This window comes from Capsicum annuum, chromosome 4 (genome assembly GCF_002878395.1).
Source record: "Capsicum annuum cultivar UCD-10X-F1 chromosome 4, UCD10Xv1.1, whole genome shotgun sequence".
Classification (NCBI taxonomy): Eukaryota; Viridiplantae; Streptophyta; class Magnoliopsida; order Solanales; family Solanaceae; genus Capsicum; species Capsicum annuum.
The window spans coordinates 160,069,552-160,089,007 of record NC_061114.1 but is presented as its reverse complement, the minus strand read 5'-3'; the positions used below and the strand labels follow the sequence as shown (position 1 = coordinate 160,089,007).

Here is a 19,456-nt window from a genome sequence, read left to right as displayed (position 1 = left end):
GAAAATTTGAAGGGGTGGTGTGGGGTAATTGGGAGGGGGGGTTGTTTAAACGGCTACAAAGCAACGGCCGAAAGAGTCGTTGCCAGTGTCGTGCCAAATACCTCACCATTTTTTTTTAAAAAAAAGGCAGATATTTAAGCATCTAACGAACCGGAACCGGTCAACCGAAATCGGAACAACTGGATTTTTTTGAAGGTTCGCACCGGTAACGTTATCCGGACCATTGGGGACCTTATTGTAACGCCCCAAGAACCTATCCCGAGATGTCAAACGATGCTTAAGGCCACACGTGACCTCAAGCTAACCCTCTAAGCCTGTTATCACTTTCAGATCTCACTATATCACTATTCATGCTAAATAGGGAAGAATAATCATGTCATGAACATACTGTGATATGAAGAAATACTGTCCTGTACAAACAAAATACTGAAAGTTCTGTACATACTGGTACTCTAGTCTAACAAGCCTCTACTACAAAAGACTGAGGAGCCATTGGGACAGATCCCCAACTGACTCACCTGAACTGAAAAGAAACAACCATCTACTATCAAGGCAAAATCAGGGACATAGGTCCTCGAACCATGAGGACTCACCAACTATAAGAATGTAGATGAAGGTACTCAAAGATCACTGTCGCTGCTGAGACTGAGCACCTGAACCTACATCACGAGAAAAGTATAACATAGAAGAGTATGGGAATCAGTACTTGGGATTGTACTGAGTATGTGGGGGTCTATGCAACATTTTTAAATAATATCATAAGTGTAAAACAAAATCATGCATGCTGACAATAATGACTCTCTTCGCTTGAATTAAACTGTAATATAGTTTCTCATAAATCATCAACAGTAACACATTCTTCATAAATCTCATAAATCATTGGACTCAACCCAAACTCTTTGACTCATGACTTGGAGTGACTCGGTAACTCAAGAAACTTAGACTATTATGGACTTGAAAGTTTCTTATAACCGACATAAACCATGTGAGCCACATGGATTCCAACATTTTGCCCTCCTAAGGAAGGAACCCCACATTGACGGGAGCGTTATACTCTTGCCAGGGAGTATAACCTCAAACTCATCTCTGTGATCACAAACTCGGCACTTTGTCCCTCAAATCTCAATCCTACGGTGGCACGAAGTTCTGGGGAAGTAGGATGCGCTGAACCCACACTTCCCGCTCGGTGCTAAATACTCCTCCTGGACTCAGCTCAGAACACGTTAGGACATCCACCTCAATCAACTCAAGGGTCTATCATAGAGACCAAAATCATAAATATATCTCATCTGTGAATCATAATCAACTTGTGGATTCCTAACTCGACTCAATCTCAAAATAATCTTTCTCATCATCAAGTACACTTTCTTATCAAATCATATCAAGTAACAGAAACTTCAAGAAAACATCATAGAACTCATTCTTGACTCTCAAGCTCAATATCAATATATATTCAATAGTCAAACTTCTTATGGAAAAGCATAAATCATAACACTTGTTTTAAATCGCTTAGAAATCATCAATACATAATGACAATATACAACTCATGGCATAAATTCTCAATTTAAGAAACGTGATGGTAAAATAATCATAAATATCAAACTTATTCAACTCAAATCTCATAAATCATCAATAAAGAAATTTGGGTGTAAACCCACTTGCAAGGATCATGAAATTCCAATAGTAAAACTCAATTCTTTGGGCACAAGAATGAAAGGATATTCTTGTTCAAGCCCCACATACCTTTATTATTATCCGGGATGAATAAACTTGCTATAGACTTCTTTTCCCACTTATTGAGTTAGAGATCTTAATGTTCTTGACTTGAAAGTTTTAAATCTTGAACTAATTTGTGAAAACCATGGCTTGATGTTGAGATATTTAGACAAGAATTGGATTGAATTTTGGAGAGAAACCCTAGAATTTTGGAGAAGATGAAAGAGGAAATGAGGCTCCCTCACTTGTATATATATAAAGGGTAAGGATGGGTGGAAAAGACCAAAATACCCTTGAGCAAATTCTAGAACTGGAGCCCGATTTTTTGCCCTGGCGCATCTCCTTCACTGGAATTGGACAATTGGGAAACTATTCAGAGGCACGACGCGATGAAGTCGCATTTGCCACCTTGGTCATGACCTGGAAGGGCACCGCGACGCGGTGGAATCAGGTTGGTGCACTGGAATTTGACAATCCTAAAATTGAGCCTTGGCGCGACGCGTCAATATCGCGGAGGCTCACTGGAAAATGACAATTGCCATTTTCGCTGGCTCCGCGATGCGCTAAAGTGCCAGGTGGCACACTATTTCGCTAAAATGGCTCTAACTCTTCACCCGAGTGTCGGATTTGGGCGAATTTGGTATCGATGGAAAGCTTATTCAATGCTCTACATGGTAAAAATTAGAAATTAGAAAAATACAACATGGTATAAACATCAATCACTTTGGAAGTCATTCATATTCACTCAAAAGGCGGATTTAGGCTTAAGAAACGATCATGGTATTACAATATCTCCCCCTTGGAAACATTCGTCCTCGAATGTTGCTAGTTAAGCTCAAGAACAAAGAGGAAACTGGAAATACTTTATGGTAACCATTTGCTCAACCGACTTACTTCACTCTAGATTTTTTAGTACTTCATAGAATGCACGAATCATAGAATAGATATCTATACAACTGAATACACTGGATTAGAAGGAAACTGAATTAAGGAAGAATGATACCTTTGGCTTGATTTGAACTCGCGGAGAAGAGATGAGGATACTTAACTCGCATTTCTGCTTCTGCTTCCCCAGTTGCACCCTCTATTGATTGATTTCGCCACAAAACTTTAACCAAGGGAACTTCCTTGTTCCTTAGTCTACGAACTTGATAATCTAGGATTTCGACCGGAACTTCATCATAAGAAAGACTATCTCGAACATCTAAGTTCTTTGATGGTTCAACCACAACAGAATCACCAATGTGCTTCTTGAGCATAGAAACATGAAAGACAGGGTGGACAGCTGACAACTCTGCAGGCAACTCAATCTCATTAGTGCTTTCCCAACACGATTCAAAACTCTATAAGGGCCAACATATCGGGGACTAAGCTTCCCTTTCTTTCCAAATCTTTTCACTCCTTTCATGGGTGAAATCTTCAAGTACACCAAATCATCAACCTCAAACTCAAGAGCTCTTCTTCTCACATTTGCATACGACTTCTGACGACTCTGGGCTATCTTCAACCTTTCCCGAATCAACTTAACTTTCTCAATGGCCTAGAACACAGCATCAGGTCCAATCACAGCAGCCTCACCCACTTCGAACCAACCTATGGGTGATCTATACCTCCTTCCATACAAAGCCTCAAATGGAGCCATTCCAATGCTAGCATGAAAACTGTTGCTAAATGCAAATTCAATCAATGGCAAATGTTCATCCCAACTTCCTTTGAAATCAAGAACACATGCCCTCAACATATTCTCCAAAGTCTGGATAGTCCTCTCAGCTTGACCGTCTGTTTGCGGATAAAAAGCGAAGCTAAGATGAACTTGGGTGCCAAGATCCTTCTGAAAGGCTCTCCAAAACTGAGAAGTAAATTGAGCACCTCTATCGAAGATGATAGACAACGGAACTCCATGCAACCTGACTAACTCTCGGATGTACAGCTTAGCATAGTCCTCAGCGGTGAAAGATGTATGTATTGGCAGGAAATATGCTGACTTAGTCAACCTATCCACAACGACCCATATAGAATCATGATGACGACGAAAGAGAGGTAAACCGGTCACGAAATCCATATTCACTTCCTCCCACTTCCAAGTAAGAATGCCAAATTCTTGCATCATTCCACCGGGTCTCTGGTGCTCTATCTTCACCTGTTGGCAAGCTGCACACTTCTTTACGAAGTTTGCTATATCCTTCTTCATACCATTCCACCAATAAATTTCCCGCAAATTGCGGTACATCTTGGTAGCACCAGAATGAATAGAATACCATCATCAACATCAGGCACACACAATCTATTCTGAAGCCTCAATACACCATCTCCCCCTTAGGAGAAAACCCCCACCTTTTGGTCTTTAACTGACCCTTTCAGTTCAACCAAACAAGAATCCATATCCTGCTTCTCCTTCACTTCCGAAACTAGAGAACATTCAGAATTACTTTGAACCCAAACATTACCCTCTGCAGTCTAACACCCAACCTAGCCAAACGATGCGCTTCGCGAACCAATTCTTTTTTTATCGTTCTCTACATGCGTCACACTACCCATGGACGACCTACTAAGGGCATCCGCCACAACATTGGCCTTCCCCGGGTGATACAACATGCTCATATCACAGTCCTTCAGCAATTCTAACCATCGTCTCTACCGCAGGTTCAACTCTCTCTGAGTGAACACATATTGGAAACTCTTGTGATCCGTAAAGACATCAACATGAACACCGTACAAGTAATGTCTCCAGATTTTTAAGGCAAAAACTACTGTAGCTAGCTCAAGATCATGGGTCGGGTAATTCTTCTCATGAGGTTTCAACTATCGGGAGGCATAGGCTATAACCTTACCCTTCTGCATCAACACGCAACCCAAACCAACTCTCGAGGCATCACAATACACCACAAAATCATCTACACCATTAGGCAGGGTCATCACAGGGGCTGAAGTGAGTCGAGTCTTCAACTCCTGAAAACTCTTCTCGCAAGAATCTGACCCCTGGAATTTAACTTTCTTTTGGGTTAACCGGGTCAAAGGAGCAGCAATGGAGGAGAAACCCTCAACAAAACGATGATAGTAACCATCTAGACCCAAGAAACTCCTAATGTTAGGCGGGGAAATAGGTCTAGACCAATTTTTTACAGCTTCTACCTTTTGAGGATCAACTCGAATACCTTCAGAAGAAACAATATGACCCAGAAAGGCAACTGACCTTAACCAAAATGCACATTTGCTAAATTTGGGAAACAACTGATGATCTCTAAGGGTCTGCAAGACAATTCGGAGATGATCTGCATGGTCATTTCCATTTCAGGAGTATACAAGGATATCATCTATGAACACAATAACAAACATATCTAGGTACTGTTTGAACACCCGATTCATAAGGTCCATAAAAGTTGTTGGGGCATTAGTTAGCCCGAAGGACATGACTAGGAATTCAAAATGACCATAACGGGTGCAAAAAGCTTTCTTTGGAATATCACACTCTCTGACTTTAAGTTGGTGATAACCGGATCTCAAATCTATTTTTGAAAAATAACTGGCACCTTGCAGCTGATCAAATAGGTCATCAATCTTAGGAAGAGGGTACTTGTTCTTGACTGTGACCTTGTTGAGCTGACGATAGTCAATGCACATATGCAATGAACCATCTTTCTTTCGTACGAATAGAACGGGTGCGCCCCAAGGAGGCACTCTGAGCCTTATAAAACCCTTATCAAGAAGATCTTTGAGTTGCTCCTTCAACTCCTTAAGTTCTGCGAGGGCTATACGATATGGAGGAATAGAAATAGGCTGTGTATCAGAAAGAAGATCAATCTCGAATTCTATCTCTCTATCGGGAGGTACCCCTGGGAGATCTTCCGGGAAAACATCAAGAAACTCATTGACAATACTAATAGACTGAATAGACGGAGTCTCGGACTTAGTGTCTTTAACTCGAACCAAATGATAGATACACCCCTTAGATATCAATTTCCTGGCCTTAAGGTAGGATATAAAATGACTCTTGGGAACTACAGAACTTTCAAACCACCCAAAAACTGGTTCGTTGGGAAACTAAAACTTGACTACACGGGTACGACAATCTATAGACGCATAACAAGAGTGAAGTCAATCCATACCCAGAATAATGTCAAAATCAACATGTCTAGCTCGATCAAGTATGCAAACATGATTCTATGAAGGAAAGTGATAGGACACTTCTTATACACTTGTTTAGCAACAACAGATTCACCTATTGGGGTAGAAACTAGAAGAGGCTTAGGAGTATTTTCAGCACTGATTTCAAAATTCACAGCCACCAACGGAGTCACATAAGAAAGACTTGACCCAGGGTCCATCAACACATACATAATGAAATAAAATAAACGGAGCATACCAGTAACAACATCTGGTGAATCCTCCTGCTCCTGGCGAGGTGGTATAGCATAAATGCGATTCTGGCTTTGACCACTTGCAGTACTAGACGGGGCAACCTGAGGAGAAGGACGAGCTAAAGGGGCTGGAGCACTAATAGCCTGACTCTGGGGACGAACATCACGACTCCCCTATCTAGCATATGGGCAATCCCTAAATCTGTGGCCCAACTTACCGTAACCAAAACAACCCCTCTGATCGACTAAGCACTCACCAGGATGGTCTCTACCGCACTTCGGACATAGAGGAGGACGAGGTCTATTACTCACACTATCCTGGGACCCAGACATAGTAGGTCTATTACCCTACTCCTGCCTAATTCTAAATGCGGGAGCACTGGCTGATGAAGGCGCTAGCAGAAGTGAACGGTTCTGGGACTGAGGGCGATTCTCTCCAGAAAATCTAGTCAGACCATACCCCTGCTGCTCTGATCTAACTCTCTTATTTGCCCTTACTCTATCTCTCTCCTTCACCTTGTCCGCTTCAATCTACTGAGCATGGATCATAGTCTTGAAAGGTCCATGTCCCTATTAAGCATACCGGATCTACACTATTTCATAATATAACCAAATACACCAGCCAAAAACTTACTCATACTAGTTCTAGAATCAGCTATCATACCGGGAGCATACTTAGATAACTGGTTGAACTTATGACAATACTCCTTAACTGTCATGGGGCCCTGTCTCAGGTTCATAAATTCTTCTAATTTCGCTTCCCTCAGCTCCGGGGGAAAGAATTTGTCTAAGAACACATCCTGGAAAAACTGCCAAGTCAAGGGAGCGGCATCCTCCCCTCTATCCTCCTCCACATCTCCACTCAATCATAAGCAACATCTTTAAAGTGATAGGAAGCTAGCTCCACACTTTCTTCCTCTGTTACATGCATAATTTGGGTGATCTTTTTCACCTCATCAAGATACATTTGTGGGTCCTCGCCTGTCTTTGACCCATAAAACTCTGGCAGATTCATCCGCATAAAATCACGAACCCGAGCTGCCGCAGAATTACCTTCCTGCGGAGGAAAAACTGCGGCCTGAACATGGGTCTGAGCATTGGCGGTAACCGCCTGGGCTAGCGCTTGAAAATTTGCCCGAAATTCAGCGTGGGACACCATCTCACCTAAAGGATCAATGGGTTGAGGTCGTTCATTGTTTCTGCGAGCTCTATGCGGAGGCATTTTCTGTCATAATAGAGCACGAATTAATAGCAGAGAGAAACAGTTGTAGGCACGATAGACTTTTGAAAGAAAGAAACAACTTTTCCTAAAACGTCCCGTAGCCTCTTGCTTATAGAAGTGGCGCACTACACACCGATGATCAAGGCTCTACATAACGCGGCTCGTCAGACTCCCTAGGACTCTTCAAATCTTAGGCTCTGATACCAAGCTTGTAACGCCCCGAGAATCTATCCCGAGATGTCACACGGTGCTTAAGGCCACACGTGGCCTCAAGCTAACCCTCTAAACCTGTCATCACTTTCAGATTTCACTATATCACTATTCATGCTAAATACGAAAGAATAATCATGTCATGAAAATACTGTGATATGAAGAAATATTGTCCTGTACAAACAAAATACTGAAAGTTCTGTACATACTGGTACTCTAGTCTGACAAGCCTCTACTACAAAAGACTGAGGAGCCATTAGGACAGATCCCCAACTGACTCACCTGAACTGAAAAGAAACAACCATCTACTATCAAGGCAAAAATCAGGGACATAGGTCCTCGAACCATGAGGACTCACCAACTGTAAGAATGTAGATGAAGGTACTCAAAGATCACTGTCGCTGCTGAAACTGAGCACCTGAACCTACATCACGAGAAAAGTATAACATAGAAGAGTATGGGAATCAGTACTTGGGATTGTACTGAGTATGTGGGGGTCTATGCAACATTTTTAAATAATATCATAAGTGTAAAACAAAATCATGCATGCTGACAATAATGACTCTCTTCGCTTGAATTAAACTGTAATATAGTTTCTCATAAATCATCAACAGTAACACATTCTTCATAAATCTCATAAATCATTGGACTCAACCCAAACTCTTTGACTCATGACTTGGAGTGACTCGGTAACTCAAGAAACTTAGACTATTATGGACTTGAAAGTTTCTTATAACCGACATAAACCATGTGAGCCACATGGATTCCAACATTTTGCCCTCCTAAGGAAGGAACCCCACATTGACGGGAGCGTTATACTCTTGCCAGGGAGTATAACCTCAAACTCATCTCTGTGATCACAAACTCGACACTTTGGCCCTCAAATCTCAACCCTATGGTGGCACGTAGTTCTGGGGAAGTAAGATGCACTGAACTCATACTTCCCGCTCGGTGCTAAATACTCCTCCTGAACTTAGCTCAGAACGCATTAGGAAATCCACCTCAATCAACTCAAGGGTCTATCATAGAGACCAAAATCATAAATATATCTCATCTGTGAATCATAATCAACTTGTGGATTCCTAACTCGACTCAATCTCAAAATAATCCTTCTCATCATTAAGTACACTTGCTTATCAAATCATATCAAGTAACAGAAACTTCAAGAAAACATCATAGAACTCATTCTTGACTCTCAAGCTCAATATCAATATATATTCAATAGTCAAACTTCTCATGGAAAAGCATAAATCATAACACTTGTTTTAAATCGCTTAGAAATTATCAATACATAATGACAATATACAACTCATGGCATAAATTCTCAATTTAAGAACGTGATGGTAAAATAATCATAAATATCAAACTTATTCAACTCAAATCTCATAAATCACCAATAAAGAAATTTGGGTGTAAACCCACTTGCAAGGATCATGAAATTCCAATAGTAAAAATCAATTCTTTGGGCACAAGAATGAAAGGATATTCTTGTTCAAGCCCCACATACCTTGATTATTATCCGGGATGAATAAACTTGCTATAGACTTCTTTTCTCACTTCTTGAGTTAGAGATCTTAATGTTCTTGACTTGGAAGTTTTAAATCTAGAACTAATTTGTGAAAACCATGGCTTGATGTTGAGATGTTTAGACAAGAATTGGATTGAATTTTGGAGAGAAACCCTAGAATTTTGGAGAAGATGGAAGAGGAAATGAGGATTTTCTCCCTCACTTGTATATATATAAAGGGTAAGGACAGGTGGAAAAGACCAAAATACCCTTGAGCAAATTCTAGAATTGGAGCCCGATTTTTTGCCCTGCCGTGATGCGCCAGGATCGTGGTCCTTCACTGGAATTGGACAATTGTGAAACAGCTCAGTGGCACGACACGATGAAGTCGAATTTGCTACCTTGGTCGTGACCTGGAAAGGCACCGCGACGCGGTGGAATCGCGTTGGTGCACTGGAATTTGACAATCCTAAAATTGAGCCTTGGCGCGACACGTCAATATCGCAGAGGCTCATTGGAAAATGACAATTGTCATTTTGGCTGGCTCCGCGATGTGCTAAAGTGCCAGGTGGCATACTATTTCACTAAAATAGCTCTAACTCTTCCCGAGTGTCGGATTTGGGCGAATTTGGTATCGATAGAAAGCTTATTCAATGCTCTACATGGCAAAAATTAGAAATTAGAAAAATACAACATGGTATAAACATCAATCACTTTGGAAGTCATCCATATTCACTCAAAAGGCGGATTTAGGCTTAAGAAATGATCGGGGTATTACAGGTATACCGGCACTAATCGGTACCGTGGCGTTACCGATAACGAAACCATGTCGGAATCAAAGTTGCCAGGCTTATCCTGCCATAGCATCAATTTTATGCATCGAGATGAACAAGTATTTTGCTAATTGGTCATAATTCTACATTTGGAAACTTTCTTTTTTCTTTTAGGGTGAGGGGCGCATTTTACAGTTCTAGGAATATTCTATAATCCATTATTGATGGACATAAATAAAGCAAAAAAAATCTTTAAGAATAAAGCAATTTGAGTGATACAGCCCAAAATTCTTATGGAATTGAAAGCTGTTAGGAAGGAGCCTAAAGAGTAAATGAAAAGAATTACTCTTGAACAACTCACTTCTAATACCCTAATTGGGAATTCTGTAACAAGAGAGGAAACTAAAAGATTGTATTTCACTGTGTAATTTCTGAATGAATATTACAATAGCTAATCAGTTCCTTATATAAGATATAGCTAGGGGAGGGAAAGTTAGTTACAACTAACTATGGGGACAGGTGTATCATGTGCTAAGTCACGTGCCCTGTCACTACACTAAAACAGACTAACTATTTTTAACTAACAACCAGCTAGTGTAAATGAATTACAAATGAATTCTGAAATACAATTGGTCTAAATGAACTAATGAACTGGAATCATATCAAATACTCCCTCCCTTGACATGATTTTTGTCCTCAAGGATCAAGAAAAACTGAGGAAAATTCTGAGTGAAGGATTGAAAATCCTCCCAAGTACTATCTTCAGGTGTTGAATTCAACCACTTGATGAGCAGTTATGGAACAGTTGTACCATGATTGTGGATCATTCTTCGATCAAGAACCTCCTCAGGGTAGAGTAATATAGAACCGGCACTGGAATGAACTACTAGGAGTGTGACAGCAGCAGGTTGTGACCCAATCTTTATCTTAAGCTGGGAGATATGGAAGGTGGGGTGGATCCTGGTGGTAGCAGGAAATGCCAAGGTATAAGCAACAGCACCAACCTTAGCAATGATTTGGAAAGGCCCAAAAAATTTAGAGAAAAGTTTATGATTGGTATGAGACTTCAGAGAAAGCTTCTTGTAAGGTTGCAACTTAACATAGACACAATCTCCAACATCATATGTTCTATCAGTTCTACCTTTGTTAGCATGAGCTTGCATTCTATTCTGAGCCCGGAGCAAATTGAACTTGAGAGTCCTTAAGGCAGCTTCCCTAGCCTGAAGGCTTGTATCAATTAAATCTGGTTGAGAATCAAAGGCCATGTAAGGTAACAACGGTGGTGGTTTCTGTCCATAAACAACCTCATAAGGTGACATATTGATAAAGGTGTGGTGGGCGGTGTTGTACCACCATTCTGCTAATGGTAACTAGTAGGGCCATTCTCGTGGCTTATCATGTGTCATACATCTAATATAACATTCCAAGCATCTATTAACAACCTTTATTTGGCCATCCGTTTGAGGATGGGATGCAATGGATGTTAAAAGAGAGACCTTCTGCAATCTGAACATTTCCTTCCAAAACTTACTAGTGAAAACAACATCTCGGTCAGAGACAATAGACTCAGGCATGCCATGCAACCTGAAAACTTCATTGAGGAACACTTGGGCTACATCAGCTTGAGTATAAGGGTGTTTAAGAGCTAAGAAGTGAGCAGCCTTACTCAATCTGTCAACCACCACAAATATAACCTCTTTACTAGCAACCTTAGGTAAGCCTTCTATGAAATTCATGGAAACGTCTTGCCAAACCTTGTCAGAAATAGGAAGAGGCTGCAATAAACCAGGGTAAGCAACATTCTAATTCTTGCATTTCTGACAAACATCACAAGCCTTTACATAAGAATAGACATGTTGCTTCATTTTTTCCCCAAAGAAATCTTGTCTTAGCCTCTTTAGAGTAGCTGCTATGCCTGATGTCCCCCATTTGGCTGTCATGGTAGAAGGCAATCAATCTTTTCCTTAATTCTGTGTCATTTCCAACCATCATTTTTTCCTTCTTGCTCAAGACACCAGCAAGGTACTTAAAGTAAGGTTTATGACCTGCAGTAGATTGGATTTTTTGAATAATCTGTTGCAATGCTGGATCTTTATTCCAAGAGTGCTTTACTTCTTGTAACAACTCTGCTTGAACCCCCGAGATACTCATAGGCTGAATTACATCTTCTTTTCTAGAAAGGGCATCAACTACTACATTGTCTTTGCCCTTCTTATACTGTATAGAGTAGTCATAGCCAAGAAGCTTGATCAACCACTTTTGTTGGCTAGGTGTGGTGATCTTCTACTTCAAGAGATACTTAAGACTGTAGTGATCAGTCTTAATCACAAATGGTCTACACAAGAGGTAGGACCTCCACTTCTGAACAACAGTGACTACTGCTAGTAATTTTATTTCATACACAGATAGTGCCTTGTTTCTATCAGATAAACCTTGACTAAAGAATGTAATAGGTTTACCTTGACTAAAGAATGTAATAGGTTTATTCTCTTGGACTAACATAGCTCCAATTCCTTCTCCAGAAGCATTTGTCTCGCCATAAATTCCTTGGAGAAGTCTAGTAGGACTAGAATAGGTACAGAAGTGATGGCTTTCTTCAATTCTTCAAAAGCAGCAACAGTCGCATCATTCCACTTGAAATTACCTTTCTTTAAGAGATTGTTCAAAGGTCTTGCAATGGTACCATATCCCTTCATGAATCTTCTGTAGTACCTTGCTAATCCTAGGAATCCTCTCAACCCTTTGAGATTAGTAGGTGGAGGCCAATTAAACACAGATTCCACTTTGTGCATGTCCATAGATACTCCTTCAGCAGAAATGACATGTCCTAAATAATCAATTTGCAATACACTAAATGCACACTTGCTCTTCTTAACAAACAACACATGTGACCTCAAAAACTCAAGTGTAGCTTGTAGATGCTGTAAATGTTCATTCCAAGTCTGACTATTTATAAGGATGTCATCAAAAAAGACTAAAATGAACTTCCTGAGGTAAGCATGAAAAATATGATTCATAAGGCTCTGAAAGGTTGAAGAGGCATTAGTAAGACCAAAGGGCATGACTAAAAATTCATAGTGTCCATGATAAGTTCGAAAAGCTGTTTTAGGGATGTCACCTTCAACCATTCTAATTAGATGGTAACCTGACCTAAGATCCAGCTTAGAAAAGAATTTTGCTCCATGTAACTCATCCAGTAGTTCCTCAATGACAGGTATTGGAAACTTATCCTTGATGGTATAGCTATTTAGTTCCCTGTAATCTACACGCATTCTCCAAGATCCATCCTTTTTCTTCACCATCTAAGGACTGGTACTGTGTCTGATAATTCCAGCTTCTAACATTTCATCCACCAGTTTTCCTATCTCAGCTTTCTGAACTGTAGGATATCTATAGGGTCTAATATTGATAGGGGAGGTTCCATCCTTCAAAATAATCTGATGATCATGGGACCTTAAAGGTAGCAACTTAGTTGGAGGCTCAAATAAATCATCGTACTGCTGCAAAATGACCTGCAACTCCTGATCATTTTCAATACATAGTGGGTTTCTTTCCATGTTAAGCATCTCTCCCCCGTTTACATCCACTTGTTCCTCCTGATACATACCTACAAAGATCATGCATAATTCAGCTGGTTTAGCCAACAATTTCTCTATTTTCTCTGGTTGCACTAGTTTAGCAGCTGGAGGTTTGATGCCTCTCAATGAAACCTTATGTCCCATAATAGTGAACTCCATTCTCAATTTCCTGAAGTTCCACATAACATCTCCCAATGTAGCTAGCCATTGAATACCCAATACTATGTTGCATCCTCCAATAGGCAATACCAACATATCTGATTCAAAAGAAACACCCTGCATTTTCCATACCAAGGCTTTACACAAGTGGTGACTGTGAATTTTTTTTCCATCAGCAACAGAAACAGAGAAAAGTGAGATCGAAGTTAGGACACATTCAAGCCTTTTCACAGTATCCAAGTCCAAACAATTGTGGGTACTTCCATTATCAATCAATACATGAATCGCCTTACCCTTGAGAGATATAGTGACTCTCATGGTTCTAAAATCATGCAGACCATTCCTGGCATGGACAGACACATGAGGCAGTATTGATCCTTCAGAGTCAGTCTCTAATCCATGTCCCAACATTGCAAAGCACTCAGCTGGATCCCATAAATTTTCTTCCAATTCAGTCACATCTTCCCCTTCATCAACTTCCATCGAAAACAATTGTCTCTTCTTTTTACACATATAACCAAAAGTGTACTTCTCATCATAATTAAAGCACAAGCCCTTGCTTCTCCTCTCAGCCATCTTAGCAGAAGTAAGGATCCTAGCATTTTTATATGGGGTTTTGGGCCTATAGTAGTAGAATGGGAAGGTTTAGATGTTATCTGGTGCGGCTTGAAATTGCTAGATGAGTTCTGTGCAAAAAAATGGGTAGCATTCTGAAATTTCAACATGTTTTTGGGGTTAGGCAATATTCCATGAAAAACTTGTTTCTGAAAAATAAGGGTTTGTTCTTGGATCTTTGCTAAACTAATAGCCTTGGCCAGGGTTCTTGGACCCAACATCTTGACAGGGAGTCCAATTTCCAGCTTCAAGCCTCTCACAAAGCAGCTAACTACATAATGTTTGGGTAAATCTACCTTAGTTAGCAATTTATCAAACAAATCGACATATTCTTGCACAGTACCTGTTTGTTTGAGATCTTTAAAATCACCCATGGGGTCATCAAATAATTCTTCTCCAAATCTGGTATAGAGACAACCTACATACTCACCCCATCTAGGCCAATCGCTAGTTAATCGATGCTTCATGTAGGATTGATGCCACTGTAATGCCTTTTCTTCCATGTTTCACGAAGCCATTTTCACCTTGGATTTTTCTTCGATTTCCTCCACATCAAAGAATTGGTCACACTTGTACAACCAATCCTTCAACCCATGCCCATCAAATTTGGGAAAGTCCAGTTAATACCTTCTATTATACATCTGATAAGCCACATGTCGTTCGCGTCTGGGTTGCCCTTCTCCAGTTGCTCCATTGTCCCCAGCATTAGCGGTTAGGGCCTCCATTGATGCACCACCATTACGCAGGAACAACTGTTCGATTTCATTCATTCATTCATGGGTTGAGCCATTTTTTCATCTACAATTGTACGCATTTCTGCCATCGAATTCACCACTCCATCCATAAAGGTTTTAAGAGAATCTACCTCTTTCTGTAATTCATGCATCCTTGTGTTATGGTCACCCATTGCAGAGGCAGAGGATCAGTGTCTCTGATACCAATGATACAACCCAGAATTCTTATGGAATTGAAAGCTGTTAGGAAGGAGCCTAAAGAGTAAATGACAAGAATTACTCTTGAACAACTCACTTCTAATACCCTAATTGGGAATTCTGTAATAAGAGAAGAAAGAAGAAGATTGTATTTCACTGTGTAATTTCTGAATAAATATTACAATAGTTAATCAGTTCCTTATATGAGATCCAGCTAGGGGGAGGGAAAGTTAGTTACAACTAACTTTGGGAACAAGTGTATCATGTGCTAAGTCACATATCCTGTCACTACACTAAAACAGACTAACTGTTTTTAAATACAACCGGCTAGTGTAAATGATTTACAAATGAATTCTGAAATACAACTGGTCTAAATGAACTAATGAACTGGAATCATATCATTGAGGTTTGGCCACAGGATTAGATTACAATAACTGTCAGGTCATTGGACGGTTGGACCTTTAAAGTAGAGGATCTATTTTTTTTTGGATCATAAGTAGAAGATTAGGTTAGAAATAAGTTTCTCTGAGTCACACAGCATTCATGCCCCTGATATTTTACCTTCCATGTCAAAATAAACAACACTAGATAATGTGTAGAGGTAATATAAATTCATAAAGAGATCTGCAGCATGCTCAGAAGTACCTGCTTGCAAAAGAAGGAATTATCTCTTCAAGAACATGGAGCACAACGGAGTTAGTGGTCTCATCAAAAGAGCTTCACCTGTTCTTGAGAAAAATCCAAGAGGTGATGCCCTTAAGCCCTTTGTCCCTTCTGGAAAGTGAAGAACAATAATTAACTTTAAGTTGCCACAAGCAGCTTGTAAGCAACCATGTGGAGCCTAATAAGCCAAGTAAAGATAACATGGACTCAGAACTTAATTGGTTGGCAAAAGTCTACATGAATATTTAGTCAAAAAAGCTTCTTACTAATCACTAGAACTAGATGTAATATATAGAAAGCTTTTGCTTGCCAACGTCCAATAATTTAAGCCAATAGTCCAATAAGGAAATTTTCAGAGATCATCTTATTTATATGATTTGTTGTTAGCTTCAGAACCATTTTCACAGATGAGAAACTCCACTTATGCCAACTTCATTGATATTCACATACTATAATTAGCTGACCAACCTTACCAGACATACTAAAGTTATCTGGACCAACCTTAGCAAATGTTATTAATACCATTTGGCTCCGAAATAATAACACTCGTGACTTGCAAACATGATGAAATTCCAATATTTCAACTATCTTTGATCCTTTCATCCACATTTCAGGGATTTCTGCATCAAAGAATATCCTATGCGATAGTTTAAAAGCTGAACTGCAGAACAAGTATAAGTTATGCAAAGGACAGAACTGGTCACGTAATTTCACTGTGCTTCAGTCAATAAGATTGCTTGATAGAAGTTGTCATCTTGGATAGGACCCTTCCTTTGCTATCTAGGATACCTTGTTTTCCACCAAAACAGTAAAATGGATTTTCTTGACTGATCTGTCTTAATAAAACAACATACATACATTTCACTAACTGTATTCCTACTTCTGGGTATCTTTACAATGTAAAAGAGCATAACTCAGAAGAAAAAACTAAACTAAAAAGCTAAAACACAACTTCATTACCTCGAATTTCAAAGGCAGCTGGTCATTGATAAACTACGATCATGTCAACTCTAGCAAAATCCTGTCAAAAAATGTAAGGTACATAGTGGGAGAACTGATAGCTTTTTATTCTTCTAGCCCATAGATCCACCCTTCCATTAGCTCAAGTTTAGGTTTATAGCCAGCATCTTTCATATTGATGGTTAAACATCCCAACATATCATATATCATGCAGCACTGAGGATGCTTATTATCTCTAGATACAAAAGAGTGTGGATAACCAGAAGTAGCAATCCAACTACACCCAACCTCCTTTGACAACCCCATTTTGCGCATTCCTCTTCTGAGGTTATCTACAGATTGCCAGTTTCCTTCCTCTGCATATATATTTGAAAGTAGAACATGATAACCAGAAATTCTGTCACTCCCCTCTAATTCAAGCAGCTTACTGGAAACAATTTTCCCCAATTCAAAATTTCTATGAACTCTGCAGGCTGCAAGGAGTGATCCCCATATTCCCAAGACATTACCTTCTTCACCCAACTGTTTAGCAAAATTATGAGCTTCATCCAACCGTCCAACTCTTCCTAACATGTCAACCACACAAGCATAGTGCTCTGCTGACGGCTGAATTCCGTATTCTTCGCCCATCAGCTCAAATATTTGAAGTCCTTCATCAACCAATCCGGTGTAGCTGCAAGCAGACAGGACTGCAATGAAGGTAACAGCATCTGGGTCTAAACCATTCTGCTGCAAAGAGTAGAACAGTGTTAGAGCTTTTTTGCCCATCCCATGCTGGCCGTATCCCAAAATCATATTTGTATATGTCACTGAGTTCTTCTCAGGAGATTTTTGAAAAACACTTTCAGCATAATCAATTGTTCCTGATTTGGAGTACATGTCTACCAAAGCCGAGACAACATAAACATTGTTTTCAAGAAAATTACGAATTGCAAAACAATGTAACTGCTTGCCTATTGCTATACTTCCTGCCTGGCTGCATGATGGAAGAATTGATGCTAAGGTCACAGCATTTGGTTTCACATTCTGGTCAAGCATCTCCTTGAAGACAACAAAGGATTGTTCAATTAATCCATTTTGAGTGTTCCCAGCTATCATAGCATTCCATGTGGCTTGATCCTTATCATTTGTGAAGTTTGACTGAAATATTGCTTGTGCTTCTCTAATCATATTAGATTTGGAATACATGTCTATCAGGTAACTGTCCATTCCTTCAAATTGAATATTGTGCCTCAGGAGATAAGCATGGGCCTGTTTACCAATTTCCCTGTCCCTGAGATTTGATGCAGCAGAAAGCAGGATGGTAATTGTTATATCATCAATTACAACCCTAAGCTTTTGCATCTCGTATACAAGCATTAAAGCCTCATTATCAAGTCCGTTCTGTACCAAAGCAGACACCATAGTATTCCATGACACTATATCTCTGTCCTTCATTCCATTAAAAACTTTAAATGAATCGCCAACACGGTTACACCTAGAATATGTGGCTATCATAGCATTTAACGAAATAACCTGTGAATCCATGCATTTCTTTACCAGACATGCATGTAGCTGTTGGGCAAACTCCAAATGCTGCAACTGTGAAGTTGCCATAAGAGCGGATACAAATGTCACATCATCAGTAGTAACAGCATCCTTTGCTTTTACAGCTTCAAGATAGAGATCAACTGCTTTAAAAGGAAAATTGTTCTGAATATACCCGCTAATCATAGAGTTCCAAATCTCTGTATTTCTTTCACAAGTATTGTCAAATATTCTTCTCGCCAAATCAACACAACCAAGCTCAGCATACATAACAATTGCAGCACTAACTACAAACAAGTCATTTACATATTCATTACCCAATTTCACAATCAAACCATATAGAGCATCAGCAACTCTAACATCCCCTACTTCTGATACAGCAGGAAAAACATTAACAAAACTAACAACACTCGGCTTAACACCTAAACTCATCATCATAACAAAACACTTAACTGCTTCCGAAAACCTCTTCCTTTTAACATACCACGAAAAAATTGTATTCCAAGCAACAACATTTCTTTTCCTCATAATTCTAAACACCCTTTCCACCAACTCACAATCCGAACCACTTTCCAAACCAACACACGTACTCGAATACATATTCAACAAAGAATTACTCACAATCCTACTAGGATGAATACCAGACCGCAAAATATGACAATGCACAGCTTTACCTACAAGTATCCTTTTCGTCTCCGCACAAGCTTTAAGAACAGAAGAGAAAGTATACTGATCACACACCGATGAACCGGCATGTTTCAATTTAGAATAAAACAAAATAGCTTCATGAGGCAAGTTGTTACAAATGTATCCAATGATAATAGTATTCCAAAGGACAGTTGTTGGTTGAGGAATTGTATCGAACAGTTGGCGGGCGAGATGAGTTTGTCCTTTTCGGCATAGTTCGCTTAAACGGTAGCGAATTGTACGGGGTTTTGAGTCGAAGAGAGTGGATGGTTCGTCGGGGAGGAGGAGAAAAGAGTGATTGGGGAGATGGGTTAAGGATAAAGATGGAGATTGTGAGAGAGTTGAAGGAGAGAAAGGAAGAGGAAGAGCTGATGAGGAGGACATTGCTAAACGCATTTTTTGGACCTCAAACCTACCACTTAAATCCCAACTTCATGAGCTCATCTAGAGGATAAAACTGGCGGTTTTAAGTTTTCAACTGCTACATATTTTCAGTTGAAATATTACTAATTTCTATATTTTATTTAATTTTTCTTAAAAAAAAGTTGT

At 39.8% G+C, this 19,456-nt stretch overlaps 1 protein-coding gene across 8 annotated transcripts; it reads right to left on the bottom strand.

Annotated features, from left to right (window-relative positions):
* Window positions 1-374: 374 nt before the first annotated feature.
* Window positions 375-19,392, bottom strand: LOC107867784 (pentatricopeptide repeat-containing protein At3g22150, chloroplastic). Of its 8 annotated transcripts, none has more exons than XM_047410328.1 (3): window positions 16,694-19,392; window positions 15,716-15,844; window positions 375-659 (listed from the first exon to the last, which is right to left on the bottom strand). In XM_047410328.1, the coding sequence occupies exon 1, from the start codon at window positions 19,301-19,303 to the stop codon at window positions 16,799-16,801; it is 2,505 nt and encodes an 834-aa protein (XP_047266284.1). In that variant the 5' UTR covers window positions 19,304-19,392; the 3' UTR covers window positions 375-659; window positions 15,716-15,844; window positions 16,694-16,798. The 8 variants fall into 8 exon arrangements, with proteins under 8 accessions (XP_047266284.1, XP_047266283.1, XP_047266285.1 ...); XM_047410327.1 differs by lacking the exon at window positions 375-659 and adding an exon at window positions 7,645-7,930; XM_047410329.1 differs by lacking the exon at window positions 375-659 and adding an exon at window positions 15,217-15,631.
* Window positions 19,393-19,456: the final 64 nt, after the last annotated feature.

Coding starts and splice junctions, on each gene's coding strand:
- LOC107867784 (XM_047410328.1), bottom strand. CDS start 19,303: ATGCGTTTAGCAATGTCCTCCTCATCAGCTCTTCCTCTTCCTTTCTCT.